Raw genomic sequence first — 18,751 nt, forward strand, 5'->3', positions numbered from 1 at the left:
AACAAATGGCCCTGAATCGCTCACCTGGTCAAAAAAAAAGGCTTTTAAGCCATTTTTAATTGGACTCTTGACCCTACTGTACTTCTGCCAGAAGAATTTTGTAATCAATAGAGAACATCTTAGTTTTAGAGTTGGCTTTCAAGTTAAGACATAAATCTCTCATTGCAATTTTTTGTTTGCCATAATGTTTGCCAAATCAAAAATACCTACATAGTGATATTGTTGAGGATATTGTGAAGAACAGTCATCCCAAATTTTGTTACAATCCATCTAGCGGTTTCAGAGGAGAAGATTTTCAAGGTTCAAAAAGTAAAATTCAAAAAAATCTATTTCAGGACCCATAACTGAAACACCCATCAACACATTTTTCTGAAAAATTCGGCATATCTCCATCTCATAGATGCTGATCATTTTTTATTTCGTGCCAGATTTTGGTTAAACCCAACTGTTTTGGAAATTTTTGCTAACTTCTGCAATTTGACCCCTATGGTACATTTTTAGCAACAGTTCTCATGTTTATTCACCGATAAAAAATCCCAATAGTGATTTTATGCAGAAAACTAAGGATAAATCACGCCAACTTCCAGTCAATTGTACATACAATGTACATGTGAAAATACAGTGTTTGACTTCTATGTTCTTTTTTTAATAACGGCAACCAAGATATTTAAACAGATAAAAAAGAAGTCAAAGGCCATCTTGTGCAGGATACTATACGGAACAATCATGTTTAATTTGGTTTCAATCAGTCCAGTAGGTTCACATAAAAGATTTTTGAAAATTATATCATCAAAACTTGCAAAAAAAAATACAAAAGAGGCAACTACCTCTTAAATCCATCAATGGATGGTCACGAAAATATGTGCACAGATAGATCTCGTCATGCTGATCAATTTTACCTATGACTGAATTCAGCTAAACTATTGTTTTGGAAATATTTGCAAAAAACTACAGTTTTACTCCTATGTTCTGTTCTAGTAACAACAGACATTTTTTAAACAGATAAAACACAAAACACTATTTTTGCAGGAAACCCTTAGGACTAAACATGTCAAGTTAAGTTTTAAACGGTCCACTTGTTTTAGAGGAGTAGATTTGAGAAACAAATGTCAACGGAAGAGGACAACGACGTACGCCAAGTGATGGCAATAGCTCACTTGGTACTTTGAGCCAGGTGAGCTATAAAAACAGCCTGATATGTATGAAAAAGTACCAAAGATAGAAAACTTGAAATCAAAATTTTATAGAAAACAAAAGGGAGCATATGACCATGGATTCATTTAATTTACTAACGTTTCATGGAATTTGCTGTGAGCTTTCTTCTGCAATATGAATAATTGACCAAAAAAAATTATAGGAAGCTTATTGCAATATATCAGCAACTTGTGATTAATAGTCGACAAGAAAAATATGACGAAAATTGTGTATACATGTATATACCCTGTATAAGATTTTTTTTCTTTTATCAAACTGGAAGTAGATATCACATGGTTAAAAATACCAACCAAAAATTACCACATGCACATAGCAAGCTCTGTATAAAATTTCAACAGCATGTGATTTAGGAAAGCTGAGAATTTTCTTACATAAAATGTGTTATTGAATGACAAAATGACGGATATAAGAAAAACAGAATACCCCTCCAACGGAAAGGGAGTATAATATCATAATTTCATAAATGGTAACATGTGAATGCTCAATGGTCTTTTACACAGACTTTATGCAATACGTTTTCTTGAATGTCAACAACTCCCTAGCCCAACTCCCCATCAAAATCAAATGGTTGCTCCCTAAAAGAAGGAAAAATTTTAAACGAGTAATTGACTAATACATGCATACAAATCATAGTACTGTTATGCATAAGTGCCTCCATTGAGTGACTCAGAATTTTCCTATTTTAAAAAATATCCCAACCTTTCTTTCTTCTTACAACTACTACGGCCACTATTGCGAGAATAACAAATATTACAGTTAAGCTTCCAACTGCTGCTCCTATTACAGCACCTTGTCTTGAAATTTGTGAACCTTCTGAAATATTAAACAATTATATATATCATAAATAACATCCTTAAAATGGAATGTTAAAAATGAAATATTGGACCAAAGTCTATAAAGTTAACTTGAAATAAAAATAATATTCTAGTTTTTCCAAGATGAGAATCTATTAAAAACTAGATTTGTAATTACCTTTAGTACATATTATCTCAATCTGTGTAGGCTGACTCTTGTTGAATTTATTCTCAGCATACATCCTAAGTTCATAAGAAGTGCTGTCCTTAAGTCCTGGTAACTTATATGATTGTAATTCATCTTGCAAAATGATTAACTCTTTAGAAACGATTGCAGATTTCCACATTCCAGAATCTTTTCTTCTGTATTCTACAAAAAAACTCTGTTCATGTCCTCCATCAAAGGCGGGTTGCCATTGTAATAAAACCGTAGAATCTGTTGACCCAAGTATTGTAAAATTCGTAGGAGTTTCCGGTGGACCTTTAAAGAAATAATGTTAAAACATTGATTCATGTTAATGCTTACTGTGCATCATTCGAATTAAGTCTTGGTATATCAAAAAAGAACTATTACTATATGCATGCATTATTTTAGTGATGTGTGTAAAGTCATTTCGAAGACACTTTTAATGTCTTAAAGGTTCTATTTTTCAATGAACATTGAAAAACTAGCTTTGAAGTTTAAGGTTTCTCTTATTTGTAGCTATGGTTTCAGGCTAACCTCAATTGTTTTTTTTTTTATTTTAACAATAATAAAAAAATATACATCTGATCAATTCTAACAAATATTAACTTACTTGCAGACATTAACACTACAAGATGTTCCACAGTGTCACCAACACGGTTTGAAAGTCTCAATGTATAGTTTTCAAAGTCCAGTATCAGTAGATTTCTAATTGTCAGTATAATTTTAAAACCATCAACCTGTATTGTGGTACCATAAAACGTATCAGTTATAACATCAGATACATCTGACATTCTGTATTTATTGGACTGTTTTATTTGGATACCACCCCTCATCCATGTAAGTGTATTGTATTTAGGAACACTGTAAACACTGACATCAATGTCTACATTTCTACCATACTGCCCTAACTTAGTTTGGCTGGAACCAGTAAGGAAACGTGGTGGCGCTGAAAATAATGATAATTAATATTTAGAACTACTACTACTTGCACAGATGATCTACACACCATCCAACCGTTGCTATTTACCACAGAAACAAAAGTAAAACATATCCCTACTGATCAAGATACCATTAACATTTGTTTTCTTAAGTCACAAACATTATGCCTTGGCACTTCTAACATCAATATTTTTCTCCAATGGACTTATTGTGCTTTTTTTTATGGTAGACCAAACAGACAATTTTTCATAAATTGTTTTAAGTAAATTCATAAAATAGTAAAATCATTGAGCGGTTTTGACTGAGTTGCATTAACAGAAATATCTAATAGAAACATATGTGGATCAATATCCTTAATGTACCTATCAGGGTATACAAAACTCAGTTTGAAAATACAAAACTTTAAACCTTAAGTCGCAGTAGAAGGGACCAGGCAAAAATGTTCAAGTTTTCCAACGTTCAAGTCATCCAAAGTAGAGTATAACCTGGAAATAGTTTGGTCAATTATTCCTTCTGCTTTAACATCATTAGTTGTGCCTGTACATGTATATGTACTTCTTATCACGGTACATCGTAATGCCTTTCATTTTATATTGGAAGAAAATTTTTGTGTGTAGCATATCATGTTTTAAATACTGAATGACACCGAGTGTTATAGGGAAAATTCCTTTCTTTTTTTTATATTAAGAACGTCATTAGTACATAACATGCTGCTTTGAATGACTCACAATCAGGAGAATCGTCAAACCATGTGCTTTACATTACTACGATAAAATCACTGGGGAAACAAATGTACTGGTTCAAATACCTTTACTATCATCTGTTTGATTTGTAATTAAGTCAGGTCAACATGGTGAAGAAAAACCCACCAAACAAAAGATGCTCTTTTATTTTTATTTACGCTTTCATTTCGCATAAGGATAATTATTTCTGCACTCAGATCTGCATGATCTGCATTTTTCTAGAAAACGATACATTCATTTTCCACATCAACCAAATGAAACCAAATTAAGAACTATAACTATTACAAAGTGCCAATTTCATGTACAATCTCTACAGTTGTTGTATACCAAAAGCGCAACAATCAAATGGAAATGCATGAATAACCTTCTGTCTGTTTTTTAGAAAGACTGCTACTTAAATTTTCAGATACTATTAACAATTCATCTGTAAAACTTTTTCTATTAACAAATATCCAATATCACTGTTGGTAAGAATTCCAATGTGTGATTAATAACATTCGTTTCTTTTCACTACACAAGCTATTTTGGATTAATTAAATACACAATATGTCAACGAGTGTATATAAGCCATGTTAATCGTTGTACAGGAGTAATCAAGGGAACTAAGATTCTAGCGAACATCAAAAGAATGTTATCCAGGGAAAAAGACAAGACATGCAAACAGACAAGAACAACAAAGAACATAAAATAACCAAAATAATACAAATGTACATACAAAGTAACAAAAGTAAATAAGCAACATGGACTCCAGTAAAAACTAGGAGCATAGACCGTGTGCACCGGAAGGGTAAGGGTCCTCTACTTTTCTGTCCATCTGATAGAATCTTGCGAAAGGAGCAACCATTATAGTGTATATGACTACAGTACCTTGACTGACAACATATCCAGATCCTTGCTGATCCAGAATTCCGTCTTTATCACTGATACCATTACTAGCTGTACATACATACTCTCCTGTGTCCTGGTATCTGTCCTTCTCAGACTGCTGAGGAAGAACCAGAGTACTACTACCATTTAATTGTCGGATCAGTTCTCCATACTTAGACTTATGCTGCCATTTGGAGAAAGAGCTAGCAGGATTACCATCTGCATTACAGTTTATCTCCCGAAATGAGTGTGTTAGAGTAAAAGTTTTATTCTGAACAGATATATCAGGTGCGTCTGAAATATAACAATTTATTGACCGTACTTGTTTCTGCTGTTGATTGATATGATACTGAATATACTGTAATTGTTAATTTTTAGAAAAAAAAAATATTGCTGTATTTGAATCTTAACCTATGAAGTCCTCATTTGCTCTGTAAATAACCCAAAAAAAAAAAAAAAAAAAAAAAAAAAAAAAACAACTATTTTTGTATTTACAAGGTGAGTATGCTACACATCATATACATTTAAATGAGAGTATATCAACCTTCATCTAGGTGTGTAATTCTTATGGTTCTTATTATAACATAAGAGCTATACAATTGAGCTCAAAACAAGCACGTATGTTCAAGTTATTGTCCAGAACAAAATTGTGATACCTGACAATAATATATTTTTTTGTATTTTCTGTTTAAAATAATACACGATAGGGTGCCAAAGTTACTATAGTATTCACTTACGATATATCATATCAAATAATTATGACAAGGAGAAGTTACAAATAGCAAATACGACTTTATCACAGATTTACATTACATTTCCTCATAATATATGTCCCGATAAATGGTGTTTCCATGCAAAACATTAAAATATTTCAGTAAACACTTTAAAGGTACAGAAAAAGGAGTCATAAAAAAAGAAATGTTTTGTCGTGTAACATCAAGAATATCATATTTCATTACGATAGTAGTTTGGTAACTGTGTAATATATAAGGAAAAAGAATGATACTTTTTTTTTTTTGTTTTGTTTTGTTTTGTTTTTTCAAGAAATTCCGCCCTCTTGGTAGAGTTTGAAGATGAGTTGTTCTGGGTACTTTTTGTTTTGTTGGTACTTTATTTGTAAGTAATAAAAAATCAATGTATATATATATATATGGGTCTCTTCCGAGTGTTCCAATGAAAAATTTCTTGGTTCCTCAAATTCAAACATGATGCTGTATACAAAGAACAAATTCTTTATCTTATATCAAGCAGGTTTAATTTTAGTAAATGTGTAGAAAAGTGTGAAATGCTAGGTACCAAATATTAGATTACCCATATTTGATTAATAATAATTAGATTAATACGATGAATTTCTGTTTGACAATTGACAGATTTTAACTCAAATTAAAGTGGGCAATAAATAAAGTAATGAATTATATTGAACTGTCATGGACCCAACTCAACACAATCTTAAGTGGAGAGTAAAGGGTACCTCATGCTTACATTTGCCGTTTTGAACTCATCTGGGTTTACAGTTTTTAAGTAGCACTCAAAATAAGAATTATGCAAAATGTGATTCATGGTTGGAAAGCCTACATATTTTTATTTTTTTTTATATTTTGTTTAAAACGTTATATTTAACAGGAATAAACATGTGGCTTTTCAAATCACCCATACTCTTATGGGATATTTTTAAATGCATTGTAAAATTCAAAATTAAGGGGGACACCTCTCTAAATGTGACCAGAATACAATAGAAACTATTGGATTATCAATGTGAATTATCTAAGAGCAGACAGATTGGAATCCAACATCTGCCAGCCCCTTGTGCTGAAAACATGAGAGAAGGTTGCATTTGATTAATGAAAATATTGCATCAATAAAAAAAATTACAAGTATTTCTTGGTCGGGGTGTGTAATCCCTGCACACTAAACTCATTTATTTCGTTACAAATATATCCTCCCTAAACCAAATATTTGGAGGTCCTCCACAACGTGTTTCAGGGACATGTAAAAAATATTTTGGAATGATAAAACTATTTTCCCTGCCTATATATATCTCAGAATGTGACGACTCTATTCACTACACTGCTCCATCGGATCAAGTTGATACAGGGAAGATAAGTAGACGTATAGAAAGTTCTTAAAAATTCCCAACGATGTTAGAACTGTCAAATTTGCGATGCAAATTTTGGTTGTTCCCTCCGCGGGACTCGAACTCGTACTGCTGTGACATCTATGGCAACACCGCCTGCACGAAGTCCAGCGCCCTAGACCACTCGGCCAGCTAGGCTATATAAAATATAGCTTTCGCTGGCCGGGTAATTCCTCCTCGTAGGATTAATCTAGGGCTATAACTTAGTACACGATGTATGGTAGTACGGGATAGTTCATTTAGATGTTATTATGTAGGATCAAATTAATGAAGCATGTCACAACAAATCAATATTATACAAACGTCTCAGAATGTAACGACTCTTATCACTACACTGCTCCATCGGATAAGTTGATACAGGAAAGATATGTAAACGTATAGAAAGGTCTGAAAAATTCTCAAGAGTAATCAAGAGAACCCAGAATCTAGCGGAAAACAGCAAAAGGATATCAAGGGACAAAGACCAGCCATGGAAAACAGACACACACAACAAATAACATAAAGTAACTGAAATAATACATACAAAGCAACACAAGTACACGAACAAAATTTCAAAGCTTACATGACGTAAATTAAAACTATAATCAAACGTTTGCATTTCCCATATTATTTAGAACTGTTCTTCCTAATATGTATAAACTGAATGTCGATCAATACGAGTGATTTCTGAAGTGAAAACTGAAATCGATAGTTAAACAGTGTCCAACTTCATACACATATACACATTTTGTTCCATTTCACCAATTTCCCAAATGTTTAAACCTGTCCAAAAGATAATTTGCAATCCATTTCAAAACTATTTCAATAGAGTATTATCCTCAACAGTAATTATACTGACATGAAACCATTTTCAGCTAACGAAAAATTCTTGATCAAAATAAGATTTCAAAACTAGAAACTTTTTATCAATTTGAATTTTTCCGCCAATTTTACTTGGTTAAAATCACAACTCTTCACTTCCTGTTAGTTCACCATAAAATATTAATAATATGATAGAGATTTGAATGATAATTGTGTTAAATACAACATGCTTAGCACATTTAATGCTTCTTGACACTTAACTGCAACTATTTCATTTATTGCTAAAGATTAAATTTTTAAAGGCCAAAATTGAGCCCCTAAAACATTTAGTTCATTAAAAGACTAAATATCAAATTTATTTGCAGAGGTAATAGAATAAAATTGATCTGAATAATTGTCTGAAACATATTTACCTGATTTAAAAAAAAAACATATTGAATAATATAAAAGGAATTACATTTGGACTATATTTTTTATAGTGTTCAGAAACAGTCGAGAAGTTCCAGGCATAAACAGGCAACATAAGGTATTTTTATCCTACATGCACAAATTGTTTCCATAGGTATTCAAATGATCTGCTGGAACACTTACCTAAAAATATTGTCAACCACACATTTCAACATGTTTAGCTATTACCTTATACTTAGTGTTGATTTGTCAGAATCGGTGTGGTTTTTCACATAATAAACTTTTTTCTCTACCTGGTACTAGATGAAAAAAAAAAAAAAAAAAAAAAAAAAAAAAAAAAGGTATGGTAAAACATGACATCTGCACCGTATATAACCTAACTACAAAATAGTAAATACTTTCAGAGATTTCCAAAAGTTCATCAATAAATGTAGACACACCTTGAAGTAAGTTCTGGAAGGTACCGACAACAAAGTAATAATATTGAATTGCACCAGGGTGCACAAGCCCAGTTGTATCCCCATTTAAGAGAAAGTAATAATAACGACATTTTAAATCAATAGGGTTCTCACTTACCTGGTATGTAACAAAATCACTAAGTCCCATTTGAATCAGATGCAAACATTTCGAGTTATTGTCCGGAAACATAATTTGTACAGACAAAAATGAAGTTTTTTGACAATTGTGATCTCGACTGCAAACGAAATTCACCCTAAAGTCTCTTCACCTGTCTGGTATATTCCCTTTCAATCAGATGATAACTTTTTAAGTTATCGCCCGGAATCCTAAAATTATGCAAAATGTAAATTTTTGGTTGACTTTGACCTTGACCAAAACTTCTCCCAAATCAAAAGGTATCACGCCTATCTGGCATGTAACAATATCCTAACATTTGGTTTGAATCAGGAGTAAATAATTAGAGATATGATCTGGCAAAAAATATTTATTTGACGCTGTGACCTAGACCATCGACGAAATTTCCAAAAAAAATCAATAGGGATATCACTTTCCTAATATGTAATAATATCTCTAAGTTTGCTAAGGATCAGATCTAAAATTTTTCAAGAAAAAGAAATTTTACGTTTTTTTTCCAGTGACATTGATCTTCAATAAAATTTTCCAATTAAAGTGCTGTAAACAATGGGGTTTTTGATTCTTGTTGAAGCATGGACAAAATTTCAAAGGATGACATGAGGTAAAATAAAACTGTGATTATAGATTAGCATTTTTCATATTAATTAGAACTGTATTTTGCTAAAATGTACAAAATGAATGTCAATCAATACTAATGATTTCTGAAGTATCAACTATAATCAATAATAGTATCCAACTTCAAACACATTTATATATTTTGTAAAAAATAAATTGTTCCAATTCACCTTTTTCCCAAATTTATAAACCTGTCCAAAAAGTTCATTTGCATTTACATTAAAAAATAAAATTAACAGAATACACTCCTACACTGTAGTTATACTCAAATAAAAATCGATTTCAGCTTAAGAATATAATTTCCTTGATAAACATAATTATTTAAAAAACTAGATACTTTAATCAATTTGAATTGTCCCGCCAATTGTACTTGGTTGAAATTATGACTTTCAAATTCCTGTTTATTAATGGAAACTATTAATGATAGGATGGAGATTTTGAGTATGTTAAATGAATGATGTTGAACACATTTAATGCCTCATTGACACATTCCTTTAAGAAATTCATTCTCTTAATGCAAATTTCTTACTAAATTTCATTCAAGGCTAAAAGGAGTCCCTCAAATCTTCAGTTGATTTGAAGACTAAATTTGAATTTTATTTGCAGAAATAATATAATTTTATTGAACTGAATAACAAATGTACTGGTCATAAAAGAGTTATTGAATGACATAAAAGGAATAACATTCATACTATATTTTTGTGCTCGGAAATAGTTAGGGGAAGTTTCTGTTATGAACCGGCGACATACGATATTTTGATCCTTAAGTATCAAACACCCAGAAATCAAAGAGGGTCTTACTAATCTGATGCATAACAATAACCTTAAGTTTGGTTTAAATCAAATGTAAAACTTTTGAGAAACTTTCCAGAAATCTCCATTTCACACAAAAATAGGTCTTTCGGCCGCTATGACCTCGAACTTAAAGGACATTTCCCTGAAATAAATAAGGATCTCAGTTACCTAGAATGTAGCAATATCGTACAGTCTGGTTTGAAATGGATATAAATTTTTGAGTAATCGTCCGGAAACCAATGTTAACGCCCGCCCGCCAACCTGCTTGCCAGGTATCACCCATGCAAAATATCTTTTATTTTGCATTTTTAGAAAAAAAAAATGATGGAAATTGTCTCCCCTGGGTTTCTGATTTTATTGACTGCATATTGCTATGTTAACTTATGCAAATACTTAAACTTATAGATGTTGTTTAGTACTTTTTACTTTCCCACAGTTTCAAATATTTAGCATTTTCTAGACAATAAGGATTAGGATTTAGACTTAAAATTGCTAGATATACTTTTTACATGTTTGTCCTGGGAAGTGATAACTGGGGCTATTCATAATCTCCTTTGAGCAAAGTGTTTGATGCCAAATGCCAATTCACTGGTTTTAACAGATTTGTACTTAAGTGTCAATATTATAATTAAATTACATAAAGCTGCTATTTTCTAAATGGTAACATAATTTTCTTATTAACATTTTATGGGTATTTAGTTAATCCCAGTTGTCAGGGGCATAAAAAAGAGAGAGTTCAGTGTTAGTCTTCGTACAGGCAACATGTATTTTGCAAATGAGTGTCATATAATGATTGCAATATAAACATGTAGTTACAGTTTTTCCATATTTCTGGACTTGTACATATGGATATTTGTAAATTAATTTGTACATAGTATTAAACTATTATTAAGTATTACTGACTATGTGTCTGATCAAAGGAAATTACTACATCAAAGCATTCACCATGAGCTAGATTCCCCCCAACAACCCTTAAGGACTAATCTGACCCCAGAATGAGGTTGTACCAACGTAATCAAATAGGTACCAGCCCTGCATTGTGCCCCTCATCCGGCGCACACAGTGCTTCGCCCGGGTCAGACCAGGCATCACCTAACCAAAAGCAGAGTTCAACTTTGTTGCAACTCCACAGTTACTGACAGATAAAGTTCTTAAAAAATCAAACTACAAAGTAACACAACCATACAAAGACACATAAATGACCAAATTCTCCCGACTGGGGACAGGCGCATAAAATCTATGGTGGGGTCAGACTAGTTTTATAAGGCCTTAACCATGCCCTTTAATGTAAATAAAAACGATAAGAGTATCTTATGGTCATCTGTTTTGTATATATGATCACACAGAACTGATTTAAGCTTGTCATGTCAAGTAAGGTAGAAAAACCAAAAGTATACATACATTACAAAAGGTAAGACTGTGAGAAGAAGGTTGAAAGTGAATCTAATTTCTTGCCACTTGTAAAGTACCTGTAAATTTTATCACAATAACACTCAATTCCATCTTCCACTTGACTGCCATAAGGAAAATAGCAAGGAATTTAGAAAAGGATTTAGTTGTGCATTTGACAATGCACCTCTGCCCGTAAGCATACTGATGAATCCATACTTCGTCACCTAAAGTTAGTTATGTCCACCTTGGGTAAAGTGCTGAGTGAATATGTTCGGTTGCAAAATGAATTGTTAAAAAAACATTTTTTAACATGAAGTTGCACACATCGTACTGCTATTGTATACCCCCACTTGTACAGGAAGTTGATATCGCCCAAAATTGCTTACAAAATATGACCAATCTACATTGAGCCTCATAACGAATTTGAAATCCATCCATCCAGTGGGAGCTGATATAATGGCAACAAAACTCAGATGGACATACAGATAATGATATTACTATATACCACCCACTCCTTGAGGTATATTATAATTAAATAGTCAATATGGTACACAAATACAATGTTGTTAGAAGCTTGGTCTACTGGCACAATGAATAAGTCGAAACAATCTGACAAGTCTTAACCTGGTTATTGTCAAAAATAAAGTGTGTCATATCTGTTCTTAAAACCCAAATTAGAATGAGTATTAATTACTTCAACAAAGAGTAATCAAGGGAACCAAGCTTCTAGCGGAAATCAAACGAATATAATTCAGGGACAAAGACCAGACATGGAAACAGACACAAACAACAAAGAACATAAACTAATAAAATAATACATACAAAGTAACAAAAGTAAATGAGCAACTCAGACTCCAGTAAAAACTGGGAGCATGGACCAGATGCACCAGTAGGTTAAGCATCCTCTGCTTTTCTAGAAACACCCGCCGAGTTGCTCATAAAAAGTCAAGTCCGGGGTATACAAAAGAAGCAAAGAAAACTATGACACGTTGAAGAAATCAGTTTTCATGGTGCAGATGAATACACCATAACAATCCACGAGTTCATGATGATGACCACAAAACTTCTGTAGTGATGACTTCAATCTTGTAGCAGCATAATCCTACTCAGAAAGCTTAACTCTAGGAAATCTAGTGTGATACAAAAAGTCTGCGTAGTTAGAGCAAGCTCTGGCATAACGCGCAAGTCGTGATAGGAAAATTCCACACTCAAGTGCTGAAGGGATGTTGCCACAGATAATAGGAAAATTGACATATCAGAATGAAAGGTCATCTCATTTGTCGTTAAGTTTGGTCAATAGTTTTCATTAACAATAAATCTCTAAGTGGAGGTCAAGGTATGGGGCTGACCTCACAGTGTCTGTAGCAATCTTTATCTCAAGGTCTATGGGGGTAGATGCGATGTATCAAATCCCCGAAACTAGATTAGTTTAACGATAATACATCATGTATATAGCGGAAACTGGGATTAAAAAATCTAGCTAAACGATGTTCTTTCTTTCGGATCATATTAGCCATAACAACAACCTCATTAGGGTTAAGGAATATGTCAGCAAGCAGAGGAGTACAAAATTTTCCCATTGAAAAACATGTACTCCACACTGGATAAATATGTTGTTGATTCCAGCATTTTGAAAACATCTTCTTCGGTGTATTTGAAAGATGATTATTTCTTACAAGGTATGAGAAATCTCTACCAAGAACTATATATTTGTATCTAGGTATACCATCTTTTTCGGAGAAACATCGATGTATAATGTTTTTGTATCAGGATTTCAACTGAGTATGGGGAAATGAAGTATACGGTGTTGAAAAATCATAGGTTTTAATGTTATTATAATAATTATATTATGTGTTATTATATAATAATCTTGAATTGAGAGTCTCCAAAAATCTTTTTCTTTCAGAATTTTTTAGGATCCACATGGAATTATTACCTTAATAGGAGTAACAAGTGTTGTGGTAAGACTGGAAACCCTCTTTGACAGCTGTGAGTATAGAAGTTAAAAGTTCTGAAACAGTTTGGTTGTTCATTTTGCAGATCCAGATATGTAACATTGTTCGTATGGATTCTTAGGGGGTTTACGAAAGGAGGGTAAATCAAAATCGTCGTCTTTGGTAGAGAGACCATAAATTGGATAGCAGAGATATATGGTTATCCACTATCTCATGTTTGGAGGGTGTGGTAGCAGTATAGGACTTATCACTGCTATTATTTTCTACATCTACCTCTGATTATAAATATTGGATGAAATACATTTTGCAGAAAAAAAACAAAACAATGAAATTTATCTAATTAGAAACTTCTTGATCTCTTCTTTTTCTCATTTAGCTTATTTTCTTGCTTATTCCTCAACCGTATCCATCCAATCCTGAACATTTGCTTCCAATTTATATGCTTTTAATCATAAAATGGCATACTAGACATGATTTGCATACAAACAACAAAATAGCCAATGGAAAGGTCTCGATTTGAAGATACTACAATAATATTTTTTTAAGAAGATCAGTCTTAATTAAGGGGGTCTACCACAGAATACAGAAGAGTATACACCTATATTTTCATGTGAATAGAACATGTAACAGCTTATGCAGTTCTGTATTACAGCTTAATTATCTACCACAATGCCAGTTTGAATATCTGATAGAAATTTTATCAATATGTTTCAATCATAATTTTAGCACAAATTTACAGATCCGTACAATTCCATTGTGTTGGAAGTTGAGATAATGGCAATAAAATGTAATTTCTTTTGCATACAAATACAATGTTGTTAAGAGCAATGTCTGTTGACATGACAATGGATGTTTTTTATGATTATCCTTTTAACTTGCAGAGTGTCAAATATATAGTGGGATTTGGAACTCAAAAATGTCAATCGATCACTTCTTCTTTAAGCCTATTTTCTTCCATATTCCTGAACTTCACTCATCAAAATCCTATGTTTAACTTCCAATTGATATAATTTTAATCTACCATGTGCATACCAAACTCATTTAATATCCAACAAAATGGCTACTAAAAATATTCTTCATTTGAAAAAAAAAAAAGATTTTTCTCATGAGATAGGTCTAATATGTGAGAATATCGCAGAATACAGGAGGATCAACACCTAAACATTTATATAATTAGTACATATAACAGACTATGTAGTATCATGATCAAAAATCTATTACAATGCTTGGCCTTTAGGTACTCAGTTTGAATTTCTTATAGATATTTAATCAAATCATGTCAAGCAATAATTCTTTATGATAAAACCACAAAACTACACAAATGACCTTATCTGGGCAATACAATAGTCTTAACTTACACCTGACTTCAACAGTTGTTGAGTTCTGTATATAGTTGTTTCCTGATGCTTTATTTTTAAATCCACAGGTGATTAGTTTTTGGTTGAAGTCTTTATCTACTTTATGTGTCAGTGTAGATGTAACTGTGTAAGTTCCATCTGACTGTTGAGATGATGTAACTAAAGTAGAACTGGATGTGATATCTACTTTACTATCACCTATCGTCCAGATCCTGTCTGTAGGAGCAGGACGACTACCAGTAGATGTACAGGTCAGAATCAATGGCTTGGTGTTCTCTGTTACTACTGGATTCATACTAAAGGATGGAAGAAGGGGTTTCACTGTAATATGAAAGAACATCAACGATAGTTCTGACATATTTTTTACTGTTTTATATCATCTGAACTAAAGCATTAAAGGTGCAAAAAATGACACGTGTTATTGCTAAATCTAATTCTAAACATTTGTTTTTTTCAAAAATAGTAAAAGCATATCTCATTTCAATTTTTACTTAATTTTATTATACGCGTCTTTACATTTACAAAATATTTAGAAGGCCACATTTTTTTTATAATTTGTTTGTTCAAAGATTTTTGACTTAATAAAATTGGGTCGGTAGTTAGTCGGAAAAATCTAAAAAATAAAATTGGAACCAAAATTATATATATACTTTTTATGTTCTAAATAGAAGCATTTTTAATGATCAACGATCTGACATAGTTTAGAAGTGGGATTCTAATTTACTGGATATACCTACACATCATTCATAAGCACCAATTCTCATTTAACATATTCAGTGTCTAATAAATCTTGTCAGAATTTGGCTAAACCTTACGAATTTGAAGATATATGCAAAAAACAACTATCTGACCCCTATGTCCTATTTTTAGTAACAGCGGCCATGTTTTTCGACGATTCAAAAATCCCCTCATTTGTTATATGCAAGATACCCTAGGAATTATTCATACCAAGTATTCCAATTGGTCAAGTAGTTTCAAAGAAGAGTTTTGAAAAATTGTTGGCCATGTGAGCTAAAAAAACAAACAATATTTTTTTAAATTATTATTGTAATTATTTTTTAACCTCTAACTTGTTTGTAACAACATAACTTGAAACTTCAAATACTTCAAAACCTTCTGTACAAAAAAAAAATGATTTTAAAGTTGTTTTGCGTAAATCATTGTATTTAAACATGTCCAATTTGTTTACAGTTTTGCTTTAATAAAAATATAAATAAACATTCCATTTTATCTTAGTATTTTTTTATTACCTGTAATTGATTTACAGCTAAGCCAAAACTTGAGACAGGCCTTCTACACCGATCTCTAAACTTTTATCAGCATCATTGACTGATTTTCTTAGAAAATACAATTATTTTTTAATATAACAAGTGTGTTCTATTGTTTTGGAAATTACATCATTTTATATGCTCAAAGCAATGGAAATAACATTTCAAAATATTCAAGGAATGTAACTTATATCTAAATATATTATCTTTTATAAAGAACTTTGGTTCCATTTAAACATAACATAAACCGCTTTACAATTTATTCTGCGTTAACGAAAATCTTCATACAAGATTATTTAATGGTATTTCGAACGAGGATCTAAAGGAGAAAGATTTATATTTATATATTTTATGTGTTCTTGTTATTAAATCAAAGTTTATTTTTCAATTTTAGTGAAGTTACCTCACTGTATTAAAGTTTATTTTATCCTCATTTTAATCCCCAATAATCTTAATTAAGAAATACACGAAATTCAGAAAAAAAATATCTTCATATTGCATAAATTAATTAAAAGACTACCAATCATTAATATCGTCAAATTGACTGAGCATATATTTTGTAGATATCAAGCATATTTGACTGCAAATTCACTTCAATTTCAACTGAATTGATGGTACATCAAATTCAATGTACAAAAATGTAAAATAAAACATTTCAACATGTTGTCTTAAACAGTTACGTCCTTTTAAAGCCCAATTGTGTATTTATCAAAACTTCTTCAGGGTGATTGAATTCAATTGTCAACAATATTTGACAGAGTAATCAAGGGAACCAAGGTTATAGCGGTAATCAAAAGAATGTAATCCGGGGACAAAGACCAGACATGGAAAACAGACATAGACAAGAAAGAACATAAAGTAACTAAAATTATACATACAAAGTAACAAAAGTAAATTAGCAACTCGGACTCCACTAAAAACTGGAAGCATGGACCAGGTGCACCGGTAAGGTAAGCGTCCTCTGCTTTTCTAGAAACACCCGCCGAGTTGTTTATAAAAAGTCAAGTCCGGGGTAGACAAACGAGGGAAGGAAATCTATGACCCGTTGAATAAATCATTTCTCATGGTGCTGATGGATACACCATAACGATCCACGAGTTCATGATAGCGACCATAAAACTTCTGTAGTGATGACTTCAATCTTGTAGCAACATAACTCTGTTCCAGAAGCCTATTCGTTAGAGTTCTAGCGCGATACACAAAGTCTGCGTAGTTTCGGCAAGCTCTGGTATAACGTATGAGTTGTGATATGAACACTATGTGATATGACACACATTTGTTGGAGGTCTGTGTAGTGTGAATATAAAATAACATACACTAATATTCATCAACATATGCAGAACAAAACTATAAAAAGACTTTACAACAGAAACAGTAATATCTAACTTCCTGTTGGGGTTGTCTCTTTGACATATTCACCATTTTCATTCTTGATATATAAATTTATGAAATAGTGCAAAAACTGCTGTTAGTTGATCAAAAATCCATACAGCCATCATACTTAAATTCAACCTGTCACGATGGTTATGATCAGATTTAAAAGAGTAATCAAGGGAATCAAGGTTATAGGGTAATCAAAAGAATGTAATCGTGGGACAAAGACCAGGCATGGAAAACACATACACAACAAAGAACATAAAGTAACTAAAATCACACTTACACAGTAACAAAAGCAAATGAGCAACTCGGACTCCACTAAAAACTGGGAGCATGGACCAGGTGCACCGGTAAGGTAAGCGTCCTCTGCTTTTCTAGAAACACCCGCCGAGTTGTTTATAAAAAGTCAAGTCCGGGGTAGACAAACGAGGGAAGGAAATCTATGACCCGTTGAATAAATCATTTCTCATGGTGCTGATGGATACACCATAACGATCCACGAGTTCATGATAGCGACCATAAAACTTCTGTAGTGATGACTTCAATCTTGTAGCAACATAACTCTGTTCCAGAAGCCTATTCGTTAGAGTTCTAGCGCGATACACAAAGTCTGCGTAGTTTCGGCAAGCTCTGGTATAACGTATGAGTTGTGATATGAACACTATGTGATATGACACACATTTGTTGGAGGTCTGTGTAGTGTGAATATAAAATAACATACACTAATATTCATCAACATATGCAGAACAAAACTATAAAAGACTTTACAACAGAAACAGTAATATCTAACTTCCTGTTGGGGTTGTCTCTTTGACATATTCACCATTTTCATTCTTGATATATAAATTTATGAAATAGTGCAAAAACTGCTGTTAGTTGATCAAAAATCCATACAGCCATCATACTTAAATTCAACCTGTCACGATGGTTATGATCAGATTTAAAAGAGTAATCAAGGGAATCAAGGTTATAGGGTAATCAAAAGAATGTAATCGTGGGACAAAGACCAGGCATGGAAAACACATACACAACAAAGAACATAAAGTAACTAAAATCACACTTACACAGTAACAAAAGCAAATGAGCAACTCGGACTCCACTAAAAACTGGGAGCATGGACCAGGTGCACCGGTAGGGTAAGCGTCCTCTGCTTTTCTAGAAACACTCGCCGAATTGCTCATAAAAAGTCAAAACGTAACTAAAATTGTTGAGTAATTATGATTGTAATGAAACAACTGAAACTCATAAGTTCCACAGTAAGGCGCCTCTTTTATTTCGTATCTCCTATAGTCCTCGAAACATATATCAA

The 18,751-nt window shown here is 32.4% G+C and overlaps 1 protein-coding gene across 4 annotated transcripts in view; it reads right to left on the reverse strand.

Annotated features, from left to right (window-relative positions):
* Positions 1–18,751, reverse strand: part of LOC148616442 (neural cell adhesion molecule 1-like) — a 70,280-nt gene that overhangs the window by 20,982 nt on the left and 30,547 nt on the right. For 2 of the 4 annotated variants that reach the window (XM_088583464.1, XM_088583467.1), the window contains 4 exons: positions 4,746–5,039; positions 2,807–3,142; positions 2,188–2,490; positions 1,915–2,028 (listed from right to left, as the gene is read on the reverse strand). In XM_088583464.1, coding sequence (XP_088439590.1) covers positions 1,915–2,028; positions 2,188–2,490; positions 2,807–3,142; positions 4,746–5,039 — 1,047 coding nt within the window. Of the gene's footprint in view, positions 1–1,914; positions 2,029–2,187; positions 2,491–2,806; positions 3,143–4,745; positions 5,040–14,797; positions 15,134–18,751 lie in introns of those variants that run through there. The other 2 variants (XM_088583466.1, XM_088583465.1) reach the window with 2 other exon arrangements.

This window comes from Perna viridis, chromosome 5, assembly GCF_037379345.1.
Source record: "Perna viridis isolate PV_CMFRI_1.1 ecotype Kerala chromosome 5, ASM3737934v1, whole genome shotgun sequence".
Lineage (NCBI taxonomy): Eukaryota > Metazoa > Mollusca > Bivalvia > Mytilida > Mytilidae > Perna > Perna viridis.